Here is a 12864-nt window from a genome sequence, read left to right as displayed (position 1 = left end):
GAAACACATCACAAATCAATCCTGGGGTAGATATTAGCTTTAGACCGTAAAAAAAAAACAGTCAAACATTCCAATCTACTGTATGTAAGCTCTTTAACCACAACAGAAACAATCAGTTCCTCATTTCAATTCACTGCTTTCCCCGGAACTGGTTAAATCCCCCGCATGCTTCCTCCAAAACACATGAGGCCTACCTTACACTATGAAACCAGTAGTTTAGGGCAAAATGGAAACTTTGACGCAAAAAGCACGATGGTAGCAATTCTGCAATTGGATACGATTCTAATCAAACTGCTAAGATTCTTATAAGGTACTCATGGCACTTTATATAACTGTATACACACACACAACTACAAAACACACACTATTTATAAATTGCAGGGAATTTTAGTAGTCTTTGGGGGGCACTAAATGCAATATCTCTCCAAGCTAGCTTCCTCCTGAGCTTTATATTACCTTTTGTTTAGAGGGGTGAGTTATGGGCAAATATTATCCAGTTTTTGTTTCATAATTATAGTAATCAATTTAAAATGTTTCTTCTGATGAAGATGTTTGGTCATTGTTTCAGGACACATGCCTACATTGCAATTCTCTTGCAGGGTGTGTGCAGCGGTGTTCTCAGTCTTGAATGAATAACAGAGGATATGGTCAGACGTTGAAAGGTCAACATTGAATATTGTACACATAGGCCTATGTTATTTGGATTTTTTAAAAATAATCCTGTTCGAATTAATCTATGAACTGTACAACTGAGTAGGAAATGTCAAATTATAATCATGTTATATAGGAGAAGCTGCTAAGCACAATGGCTGGACTGCACAGAGGGAAGTTACAAATTTTAGTGCTGAATGTCAAAATAAATGCAACACTGTTTTTTATTTTTTTTATTTTTTTTTAAATACCCAGCCTGTAAACAGTCTTATTTTTCCTTTACTCACACATCATTTTGCCACGATTGTTCGGTGACTAATCAGGCTTTACAACTGGACCAATTGGCATTTTCAAAGGGAAGACATAACTAACCAAACACAAATTAATTACCTTTTGTGCTAAGTATATCTGAAAATATAAGAAAGATATTTCTGTTGGTCCCAAGATCACCCTTCATTCCTAAGCAGAGTAAGACGACTTCCATTTCACAGTAGAGAGAAAAACGGCCTTATCACAAGGATAGTCAGGTTATCTGCTGTTATTCAGTCGGAGGCCATTGGTTATGAGTACATACTGATGATAGCTCAGCCAAATGTACCTTATGGAATGGACTGGTTTGTCTTCCTCACTTTGAGACATAGCACATGCTGTCCAAGTGACAGAAGGTGGTTCTAAATAGTTGTTTTATGAATGAAGTAACATGTTATGACCAAAAATTCCTCAGTAGAAGAATTCTATTACTTCATTGTCTGTTTGATATGTTAAAAGCCAAAGTGTTCTTTGTTTATTTAGAAGACTAAAAGGCATTTTTGCCTTTAGCAAACATAAGGTTTTGTTAGTATGAAAGTTCACTAACACATGAAGTATAACTATGGGTCATTTGCATGGCAAAAAAAAAAATGTAACCAGTGTTACCCAATAAAACTGGCAAAAAGGGGTTCATACAGGGTAAAATCCTTGTTCAATGCATAGAACCCTGTGGAACTCCTAAACTAACTATGGAGAGATTTGGAAACTCCTCAAATATAAATTTAAACCAGCTTAAAGTGACTCTATCTACCTGCAAAACAAACATGTCTCTATACAGCATAATATATAGGGAATATAGCAAAAGGGTGGGAAGAGACCTATACTGAAGTGTTTTTGTACAAGATAACAAAACCCTAATAGGCACTTTATTTATAGGTTGCTTGAATACAAGCCTTTACTAAATAAATATAATGTAATGTTAAGATTATGTCAGCTAGCTACTAGGTTAACTACACTGACAGATATGGAGTAAACTATACAGACAGCAGCTACTGCTGCATTCATTACATCCAATCTATTCATGCCCCATTTGCTTACAAGACATTTATTCCAAATGTATTTTTTCCAACACTTGTTTTCATTTGGTCATTAATACTTCAGCCCTCACAGAAAATAAGCTCTGTTGTTGGACAGACATCTGACATGTTTAATGGCCATTTCCACAGATGAAAATGCAACATGGTCCAACTTTTCCCCTCGACACTGCCTCTTCTTCCACTTGTAACGACAGGCTGCCAAACGAGGGCCGAGTAGCATAACAATTCTCATGATGTTACTCGGCAAGAGCGGGGATTTCAGCCGAAACACGTCCAACAGGTCAGTGAAAGCATCATCCCTCTACAATCCGGCGTAGTATGTTTCCCAGACCACCCTTGGCCATCTGAAGGGGGGTCTTCTCTTCCTTGTTCTCTATATAAATGCTGGCCCCATGCTCTACCAGCAGCTTGGCTGCTTCCACACGCTCCTCGTCGCATGCAAGGTGGCTGAAATAAGAAAAATAAATAAACTGAACAAAGGGAAAATTATAAATCCAAAATTTTCTACAAGCTTTTAAATTTAATGGTATTGAGTTCATATCAAGTTATATTGAAAACACCTCTGAATGATAAATATCAAACAAAATATGTAAGAAAACATGTTTTCATTGATGAAAAATGCCTTTGTGTGAATTTGCTGATGAACACATACAGTGGAGTGTTGCCCTGCGAGTCCTGGATGTTGGTTGAGGCACTCTGCTTGAGAAGAAGCTGGATGAGGCGGTAGTTGCCCTTGGCAGACGCCCTGTGAAGTGGAGTTGACTCTAATTTGTCAGTAGCATTGGGGTCTGCTCCATTTTCCAGCAACAGCAAAGCAATCTACAGAAAAAGAGAAATGTTTCACACAAAGGCCTGTGCAGTCAAACACACAGTCATGGCTTTTCATTTTACATTTAATAAGCATTTTCCAAACTCGTCCTTCTGGTTTCAGCTCAACATTTGAGACAGTCTTGTGGAGTCCCATGTAGGAACTGAGACCAAAACTTAGCAGAGTTTCTGGAACTAGTGGAAAGGTTGGGGAGAAATAATGCCAAGTTGCATGATCTCATGTTTGTTGAAGAGTTCATTTTCGGTAACATACCAAAGTCAAGTAAGACAATGAAACTGACAAACTAGAATTTATATCAATACTGTTATTTGTACTGGTGATGTTGCTGGACCACTGAAAGGAAACTGGGTTTGGTTCACAGGTTTCCACAGACCAGGAATGTAAGTACAGCTTTTACATCTATAAAATAATTGTCTACAGAAAAATGTATCTCCTGTAGTGCTGTAGAGTTCGGCTTTGTTAACAAAATCTATGAAAATATTGTCAGTAAAAGAAATGTAAACAGTCAGATATTTGACCCTAAATTTCCTGAGCAAACCCAGTTGGTGTCATGAAACCACAGAAAAGAAACCTCAAATGAGTTTCCTAGGTTTGAGACTGAAGAGTGGCTCTTCCTTTTGATAAAGCTTTTAAGGTTAAATAGAAACTCTTAATTCCTCACCTCCATTCACTGCCTTCCTCAAAACTGGTTAAATCCCAACTGTGCTTCCTCTGAAACTAGTGAAACCCACCTCACACTCTGAAAACTAGTGGTTTACAGCAATGTGGCAACTTTATCGTAAACACCACAATGGTTGCAATTCTGCAAATAGATACAAGCTGAGCATGGTCTTTGCTGATCAGTACCATCCTTTTATGGTCACAGTCTCGCATCTTGTGATAGGACGAGGAAAAGGAAAATGCACCACGTCACAAAGCTCAAAGAAGTTGGTCTGACCCAGAACAAGTTTTATGTGTAAGACATTAAGAATGTGTAGTGATGGAAGAACATCATGTGGTATTAGCAACGTGTTTCTCAATCTAGGTCCTCAAGACCCCCTGCCCTGCATGTTCTACATCACAGGTGTTCAACTCCAGTGCTCGAGGGCCAGTATCCTGCAGGTTTTTGTTATCTCCATACTCCAAAACACCTGAACAAAATGAATGAACAGGTTGACAAGAAGCTGCTAGATCCATTTGATTTGAATCAGGTGTGTTTGAGGATGGAAACAACAAAAACTTGCTAGATACTGGCCCTGAGGACTGGAGTTTGACATGTTTCTCCTCCAAACATCTGAGTCAGATTATTGAATTTCTTCATCAAGTTTTTGCAGTGGGCTGCATGGTGGCATGGTGGTTAGCACTGTGGCCTCACAGCAAGAAAATCGCTGTTTCTGGCTCTCCAGGTACTCCAGCGTCCTCCCACCGTCTAAAGGCATGCATGTTAGGTTGTTTGGGTACTCTAAATTGCCCCAAGGAGTGAGTGGTTGTGTGGCCCTGTCATGGACTGATGAGCTGTCCAGGGTGTACCCTGCCTTTTGCCCTAAGACTGCTGGGATAGGCTCCAGCTTCCCTGCGACCCTGAATTGGATTAAGTGGTTAGGAAAATGAATGAATGAATGAATTCTTTGCAGCCTGCGAATGAGTCTCTATTTCATTCAGGTATGTTAAAGTGCAGAGCAGGGTTAAAAAAGGACCTGGATTGGGAACACTGTTTTATCAAGTGTATTTGCAATTTAAGTGTTACCTCATATCTGCCCTTAGAGGCAGCATAGTGCAGAGGGGTGCATCCATTTTGATTTACTGAATTTAGCTGGGCTCCTTTGGCTATCAGAGATCTCACAATGTCTTCTCTACCTGCAGATGCAGCAATGTGCAGAGGGGTCCACGAGGCCTGTAGAGTAAAACAGCACATGGTAACACAAGGAAAAAGCATGTTTTTGATCAATATAAATGGAAAGTCACACCTTGACAGGGTAAAGAGTACATTACAATGAACTGTAAAGCACAGTATGTGGTTCTGAAAAGATACCGTATCAAACAAAGGGTTGACATACATCATCTTGCAAATTTACTTCAACTCCCAGATCGAGCAGAAACTCCACAATATTGGTGTGGCCAGCCGAACAAGCCCAATGCAAAGCGGTTCTACGGTCCTGAAATCAGAGACTGTCTTCAGTACAGACAAGATGACTAAAATGAATAAAAGTCAAATGCTCGTTTTGACTGCAAATTCTTACCTGATCCGTTTTACAGGCAAGTGTTTTGTCTGATAAAATGCACTGTCTTAATTTCTCATATTGTCCAGTGTATGCAAAATTACAGACCTCAACATTAGACACAGAGCCTTCCATTGCTAAATGTTTTTAAAAATCAGATTTGTAATAATAAGATTTATACTTAAACTTGATAGGAATATTGAAATTGCTGCGTTTGAAACAGGAGGAATGACTCAGGAAATTATGAGCTTCACTTCCGCTTGGACAAACCTGTCTTCAAATTAAAAAAGAGGCGCGGATATTTTTTTATTAGTATTATTAAATGTAAAATTCTAAATTAATCAATGTATCCCACTTCTATTTTTCTTTAATTGTTAAAACAAAATGTAACACAAAAAAAGAAAAAGCTGAGACTCAAGCATTTTATTCTTTATGAAAGAAAACGCCATAGTCTTATTTGGGTAGGTTTGCTTTTGTCTGCCGGAAGTAAAACAATAACAAAGATGGCGGCGGTGTGTGCTAAATGAACAAGACAAAAAAGCAAAGAAATTTTGAATTTGTCGATATTTGTTCAATATTGTCATTTTGGGAGGTTAATCTGTACTTTTTCTTTTAATATGTCTTTAAATATGGCAACCACGCTGGTAAGTAAATGACGGTCACCACTCAATTTACGATATATTAGTATGTTTAATCAAGCTAATCAATGCGCGCTTTAAAAAAATTATTATTATTATAGAAATGTTCAGATACAATATGTAACATAATATTGATAACGATTTAAAATATTATGGTTGACTCCAGGATTTTAGGACTCATGCTGACCAGTCATGCAGATATTCAGAAGAATTTGTCAACATTTATTACGACTGTATGGATAAGAAAAGGAGGGTGAGTCTTTTCTTATATTTATATTCAAGACCAGTGAGAATATTCGGGGGATAGTTTTGTTGAGTTGAGGCCAAAGACGTGACTTTAAATGGGAAGTGTGTCCATGCTGTTGCATAGTTTACTCACCAGAGAGCACTGACAACTCGCATTTGGTTAAATAGTTATAACTCAGTTTAAGGCAAGACAACAATGCTGGATGTGTTTGAAACTGTGAACTGATATAGTGTAAGCAGTAGTTTAACTGGTATGACCCAGTTTTACTTTAAACCAGAGAAAAAGAGAGCGAGAGCAACAATTTCTGAAGGAGATGATGCTCTTCAACGTCAAGATCATTATTACAGAGATATTAGATTAAAAAAAATAATAAATAAATACATGTTCCTCCTACCAACCTTTGTTTTTCTGGCTGTTAGCTCTTCAATAAATTCTCCCCATACAGTTTGAAGACATTCCCAGAGCAGCTGTGGATATGTTGGCTTCACAGTTCGAACCCACTGGTGAAGGTCATTCCAAACCAGTTCCAGAGGGTTGAGGTCAGGGTGACTTCTTTTGCTGTGACATGACTCATAGCACATTGTCCATGTCCAAGTCGTTTAGGGCACATGCGAGAAAAGTGTTTGATGCATGACAAAGTTGTTACCATCAAAAATTGAATTACAAAAAAAAAGAAGTTTAAATTAATTTCCAGTATATAATAGTTACTGAGGGTTTGGTATGAAACGGAAAATTGCATCATATACATGTTTGGGGCAAGACACTCATGGGCTATCACTGATCCACTTGTGTACTTCACCACTGGAAAATCAGCAGTTTGACGCAAAGACCTTGACCAATGACTGGGCATACTTTATAGCCTTGGCCAACTTCACTTTATTCACTTTTTTGTAACTTGTGAAGCTTTTAAAAAAATATTCTGATGAAAATAATATTAAACATCAAAATGTTGTATCTACAACTGAGAGTTGTCAAGAAGTTCTACATATGTAGTTTCTGTAAAATGGACTCTTATGTTTGGAACATCATGTAAAAAATTTGTGGGATTTTTTCGTGACATTGTAAAAGCTAACATAAAGACTGTGTGACAATGCTTGGAAAATTTTCACAAGTATTAATACGTTTGAAAGCACTTTTTTCTGTTAGTTTTAGGACCGATCATTTACCGGCTCCTGTGTTTCAGAACTTGACCCGACTCTACCTTGACAAGGCCACCTTGGTATGGAATGGGAATGCGGTGTCAGGGCAAGATGCGCTGGCCCAGTTTTTTGAGTCCTTACCATCAAGCGAGTTCCAGGTTCAAACCCTGGATTGTCAGCCAGTCCACGGTACGTGACGCAGTCTTAAACTAACATTTTTTAAATTATTGTAGGTGAACTCAAATGAACTGTGTATGTCAGTAAATGCAAAAAATAAATAAATGAATGACTTCAATAGATAAAAAAGACAAACAGATATTTGTCTGAAGGAACTGTACCCTTTTCCCATTAATGTAGCATTAAATTTCTCCATCCCCAGAACAAGCAACCCAAGGTCAGACTACATTGCTTGTGGTGACTGGTGGGATAGTGAAGTTTGAAGGAAACAAACAGCGTTTCTTCAACCAGAACTTTCTTCTAACAGCTCAGGCTTCACCCAACAACGACCAGCCTGTGTGGAAGATTGCAAGTGACTGTTTCCGATTTCAAGACTGGAACAGCTGAGACTCCCTTTGTACACGTTTTCCTTGAATAAGCTCACATTCTCATCTGCAGTTTTCTTGGAAATTAATGAGTCCTTTTGTATTTTCTTTTTTTTTTCTTTTTTTATTATGAAAAAAATAAAATATTTTTAATGTACTTCAAAGCAGTTTTCTTTTTAATTTAGACAAAGTATGTGATGATTACAATTGAATTATTCACACGCCGTCATGTTTACTGGCATTTAAAAAAAAAACTATTTGACTACATTTTTTTGTGTTATTTTTTAAAAATAGATATTTTTTATGTACTGGTATATTTTGGTCCTTTGCAGAAAGAAAAGGTGAGTTAATGGATACAATCTACTATAGCTCTTTGGTTTCCAGATTTAAATAGTCTACTTATATAATGTACAATCTACATCCCTGAGTGGTTTTTATTGACCCCAGTTTCCAAAAAGGTTAGCACATTGTAAATGTAAATAAACACAATAACATGCAAACCAATATGTTATTCACAACAGAACACAGAAATCATTTGAAATGCTAAAATTTTACTAGATCATGAAGAATATTGGGTTATCTGGAATTTGATGGCAGCAGACGTCGGCAGTCTGTTAAAGTAGAGCAACTCTTATCACTGTGGAGTATCTCTGCTCTGTCTTCAGCAGACAGCAGGTGACTTGTCATTATCTTGTGTCTTGTCTTTCCTGAAAAAGATCTCTGGACCGAAACATTCGTTGCTCTAAAACTTATGAAAACTTTCAGCATTGGCGAATGCTTTGAAAATGCTTTAGCTGCCAGTTCCACTGGTACTAATTCACCTTCGTACCATCAGAGATGCAGGATTACCTGAGCTGAACCGACTTCAGACAACAATTTAGATAGTTCCTCTCCTATTTAATTTGGAACTCAAAGGCTTTGTGATTTCCGGGATGGTATTTTATACTTTTTTATGTATCTTTGTTCATTTTAGTCCCTTAACACCTGAATTTATTGAAAGTTATATAAGAACAAATAGGGGGGGAAAAGAAAAAATTACACAAAGAGAAAAATGTGAATACAATTGAAGTACAGTTTTCATGAATTGAACAGTAAAAGAAAAAAGTGATAAGGAATATAAATAATACATTAATAAGAGTGAATGGATTTAATTTTATTTTTCTGGAAAATTACTGTTCAAGATTAAGATTTACTTTGTAGGGAAATTGAATTGTAGCAGCAGCATATACATTAAAAATAAAATATAAATACAGTATTACTATAAGTCTCATAAACACACACACACATACCAGCAAGTATATTTATATAGCATAGAAATAAGAATAAGATTAAATTAAATTGAAAACAGTTAATATAACTGAATAGCTTTGTAGGCACCTGAGATGATGCATTAATACAGTTACACTATTCACAAAAAGTTAGGGATATTCAGCTTTTGGGTGAAATTTCACAACAAGCCTAAAATGCATTCAAACCTGTACAGGTGAACTTAATGTGATCTTCTCTAAGCTTTTAAATGCACATGTCCAACTGTTAAATGTTTCAATAAATTTTGCACAAGTTGCTGTTCTCTAACAAGGAGCTTAACGGCAAAAATCACGGCAGGTGTGTGATCCTTGAATTGACCAATAAATGTCCTGGTTCAATTAGAGCTGGTGTTTAAACAGTTGTCCTCATCATGCTGTTCACATTTTGACATCATGAGACCAAGACGACACCTAACAATGGAACAACAGTCCCTTGCCATTGCGATGCTTCAAACAGGACGTTCTCAGACAGAAGTGGCCACTGAGCTTGGAGTGTCACAGAGTGTCATCAGCAGGTTGCAACAGAGATATGGAGAGACTGGAAGAGTCACAGAAAGGCCTAGAAGTGGACGTCCTTTGGCCACATCCCGTGCTGATGACCGCTACATTGTGAACACTGCCCTGAGAAACCGGATGATGAATGCCACTCAACTCCAGGCACGTTTAAGAGAGGTGAGAGGCACCCAAGTGTCACGTCAGACCATTCGAAACCGTTTCCATCAGCGTGGTCTGCGTGCTAGACGACCTGCACGGGTACCTGACCACACCACCAGGCACAGGCATCATCGTCTTGCATGGGCCAGGGAGCATTTACGCTGGACGAGGAACCAGTGGGCCTCAGTGCTGTTCTCTGATGAAAGTCGATTCACACTGAGCAGAAATGATGGCCGGCAACGATGTTGGAGACGTCAGGGAGAGCGCTATGCATCAGCCGCTGTTGTCACCAGGCCAGCTTTTGGTGGTGGCGGTGTCACAGTGTGGGCAGGGGTGTCCACTTGGTACAGAACTGCCCTACACTTTGTGAATGGTACAGTGACAAGCCCATACTACCTGAATAACATCATTAATCCAGTGATTGTGCCCCTACATGAACAGCACAGGCCTAATTTCATCTTCATGGACGACAATGCTCCTGCTCATCGAGGCCGCATCATCAGGGAACGGCTGTTGGAGACTGGTGTACCTCAAATGGAATGGCCTGCACTCTCTCCAGACCTGAATCCCATTGAAAACCTGTGGGATCAGCTGAGCCGTCGTGTAGAGGCTCGAAACCCTGCACCCCAGAACCTCAATGACCCGAGGGCTGCCCTTCAAGAAGAGTGGGATGCCATGCCTCAGCAGGCAATAAGTTGCCTTGTGAACAGCATGAGACGTCGTTGTCAAGCTGTAATTGATGCTCAAGGGCACATGACGAGATATTGAGACATTCAAATTTTTTGTTGTGGTGTAACTACCATTGTTGTTACCTTTTGTGTTGAATGAATTTTTTGAGATGAGGAAATCAGTAGTGCATCCTTCTACTTAAATGTCTTACTTTTATGATATTATAGCACTGTAGCAACGGGGATGCAGGACTCTGTTGCTGAAGCTGCTCCTCAGTTTGTCCACAGTGTTGTGGAAGGGGTGGGAGGGATTGTCCATGACTATCAGCAGTTTTGACAACCTCCTGTCCCTCACCATCGCCTCCAGACTGGCGAGTTTGAAGCTGTTTCTGGCAGTGTGAGCTTTAGCACACAAAGTCATCCTAGTCTGTGATTGGTGCAGTTAGGTCACCATGGACTAAGATGACTCCTGTGGAACCACTAGTGTACGTCACCACAGCGAGATCAGGGGGCTGGGGCGACACAATTGCCCTCTTCATTGCAGGAGAAATGAAACAATCAGTGTCTTTGACTGCATGTGTTTATCCCGTGAAATTGAGTAAAGTCATATTCATAGTGAGTCAGAAATACTATTCCTATTCATAGCCAGCTCTCGTAGAGCCTGCATGGAATGGATGAAGAGTTTTACAGGACATCATCTGTTAGGGTTAGGTTTTTTTTCCCCAGTTCACATAAGGTCCAAAGCCTCAGTTTGGAGATCTGTAGTGGATCAGTTTCTGTTGTGATGCTGGCATGACAACTAGATGCCCCCTCTCCTGAGGTTGTTGCACCCTCTTCCTTACATTATCCCCAGCCACTAATAAATTAGATTCTGCTTCTGATTTCTTTCTGTTAAACAGGAGTTTTCATCTCCATTGTAATCTTTTGCATGGGAAACCAAACTGGAGTTGTGGTCCATTTGTTTTCTTTCGGAAACTTTTTTAGAAACTGGCTGAGTATGAATGAAATCATTATGAATTTGATTAGATTTAGGTATAAATTTAGTTATTTCAATTTATTTTAAATGATTTAAACTACATTTAAAGTACCTTGAGGTGATTTCCACAATAACAATAACCAGCAGACATTCATACATCAATGTTGCAAACACTGAAGACAGATGGGTGAAGTGTTATGGACACAAGAATGAAAAAAAATGAAAAACAAGTTGGATCTTTCCGGCTCCACTGCTGGCCACCATCACACAGGTGCTGCAGTTTTGTTGGCTGAACACTCATGATGAGAATCTTCCCGTTCCACCACATCCCAAAGTTATTGAACTGGATTGAGATCTGGTGACTGTGGAGACCAGAGTCACCCGTCTCTGCATGTGGTGCATGTTGGTCTCTCTTTCCTGTCCTTTCCACCTCAAGTTGAGGCAGATGGCGGCCCTGCCTGAACCGGGTTCTGTTGAAGGTTTTGCTTTCCACTGTCACCTCATGCATGCTCAGAACGGGAGATTAGATCAAAGTCAAGATTTGATGCACTCTGTCCCAACATGAACCATGCCATGTTGGGACTAAAACAACCAAAGTGTGCCAGGAAAAGAACACTATTTCACTTTCACCAGCTTGACATGTTGATACGAAGCAGGATGGATCCATGTTTCCATGTTGCTTCCACCAAATTCTGATCCTACAATCTGAATGTGGCAGCTGACTCATCTTTTGCAGTCTTCTTTTATCCAGGGTCTTCTGGTGCTGGAGTCCAGGGATCCCCAATCCTGGTCCTTGAGGACCGATGTCCTGCAGCGTTTCCAACTGTCCCCACTACACCGCACCTGATTCAAATCAATGTGTACTCAGCAGACATGTGAAGCTTATCTGAGTCTGGTGTGTTCCAGCAGGAACACTTGGAAAACCTCCAGGACACCGGTCCAGGATTGGAGATCCCTGCTGTAGTCCATCTCCTTCAACATGTACAATCAGAGGGGTTAATCTGCATACCTTGCTTGCAACCAGTTGCTCTTGTCTTCCTGTCAGTCAAAAGGTACTTTGGTCCAGACAACTACTGCTTGCTGGTTAATGTGTACAATGTGGAGCTCATTGTGGCTACTCGGTTTTGTTTTTAGGTCTTCTTTTGTGGATTTGTTTTGTAGTTTTTGGTTTCATCGAGACATAGTTTCTGTTAAGACGTCTTCCTAAGTTGTCACTAGCAAACCCTGTGAATAAAAACTTAATTTGTTTGCAACAGTGGTGTAGTCCAGGGTATACCTACTTCTTTTTCAGTCAGCATTGAGTATACTCCCTGTGATGCTGCTTTTACAATTACAAACATCCCTACACATGTACCTACCTCACCCAGCAGCTCAGCTGTTATCTATGCTACACTGGTGCAGATAACCATCAGCTGCATTAACTTTAGCATGAACATAGACATAATGAAGATATATGTACATATGTCTATGTCCCAGTATTGGTTTAGTCATTCCTTGACTCTTCAGCCCTGAAACCAAAGAGCAGAAATTATGTGACAACGAGGAAATATACTGATCGATAAACTGGATGGTTAAACTAAATAGAGTAGTTTTACTTGTCACTTTTTCTGGGCTACTTTTCTGTTTTGTTTAAAAAAAAAAAAAAAAAAAAATCGAGAGTATAACCATT

At 39.3% G+C, this 12864-nt stretch overlaps 2 protein-coding genes across 3 annotated transcripts; one reads left to right on the top strand and one right to left on the bottom strand.

The window, feature by feature from the left end:
• Positions 1 to 1586: 1586 nt before the first annotated feature.
• Positions 1587 to 5246, bottom strand: psmd10 (proteasome 26S subunit, non-ATPase 10). Its single transcript, XM_079249494.1, has 5 exons — positions 5046 to 5246; positions 4863 to 4961; positions 4553 to 4699; positions 2650 to 2816; positions 1587 to 2444 (listed from the first exon to the last, which is right to left on the bottom strand). Exons 1-5 carry the CDS (start codon positions 5157 to 5159, stop codon positions 2291 to 2293), a joined length of 681 nt encoding a protein of 226 aa, XP_079105620.1. The 5' UTR covers positions 5160 to 5246; the 3' UTR covers positions 1587 to 2290.
• Positions 5247 to 5470: 224 nt separating this feature from the next.
• Positions 5471 to 7680, top strand: nxt2 (nuclear transport factor 2-like export factor 2). Of its 2 annotated transcripts, XM_079249599.1 has the most exons (5): positions 5471 to 5668; positions 5829 to 5915; positions 7093 to 7237; positions 7428 to 7442; positions 7533 to 7680. In XM_079249599.1, exons 1-5 carry the CDS (start codon positions 5642 to 5644, stop codon positions 7610 to 7612), a joined length of 354 nt encoding a protein of 117 aa, XP_079105725.1. In that variant the 5' UTR covers positions 5471 to 5641; the 3' UTR covers positions 7613 to 7680. The 2 variants fall into 2 exon arrangements, with proteins under 2 accessions (XP_079105725.1, XP_079105724.1); XM_079249598.1 differs by having other exon boundaries at positions 7428 to 7680.
• The last annotated feature ends 5184 nt before the right edge of the window (positions 7681 to 12864 follow it).

This window comes from Telmatherina bonti (genome assembly GCF_933228915.1).
Source record: "Telmatherina bonti genome assembly, chromosome: 12".
Lineage (NCBI taxonomy): Eukaryota > Metazoa > Chordata > Actinopteri > Atheriniformes > Telmatherinidae > Telmatherina > Telmatherina bonti.
Note: the sequence above shows the minus strand (reverse complement) of the source record. Positions and strands in the feature narration are given on the sequence as shown.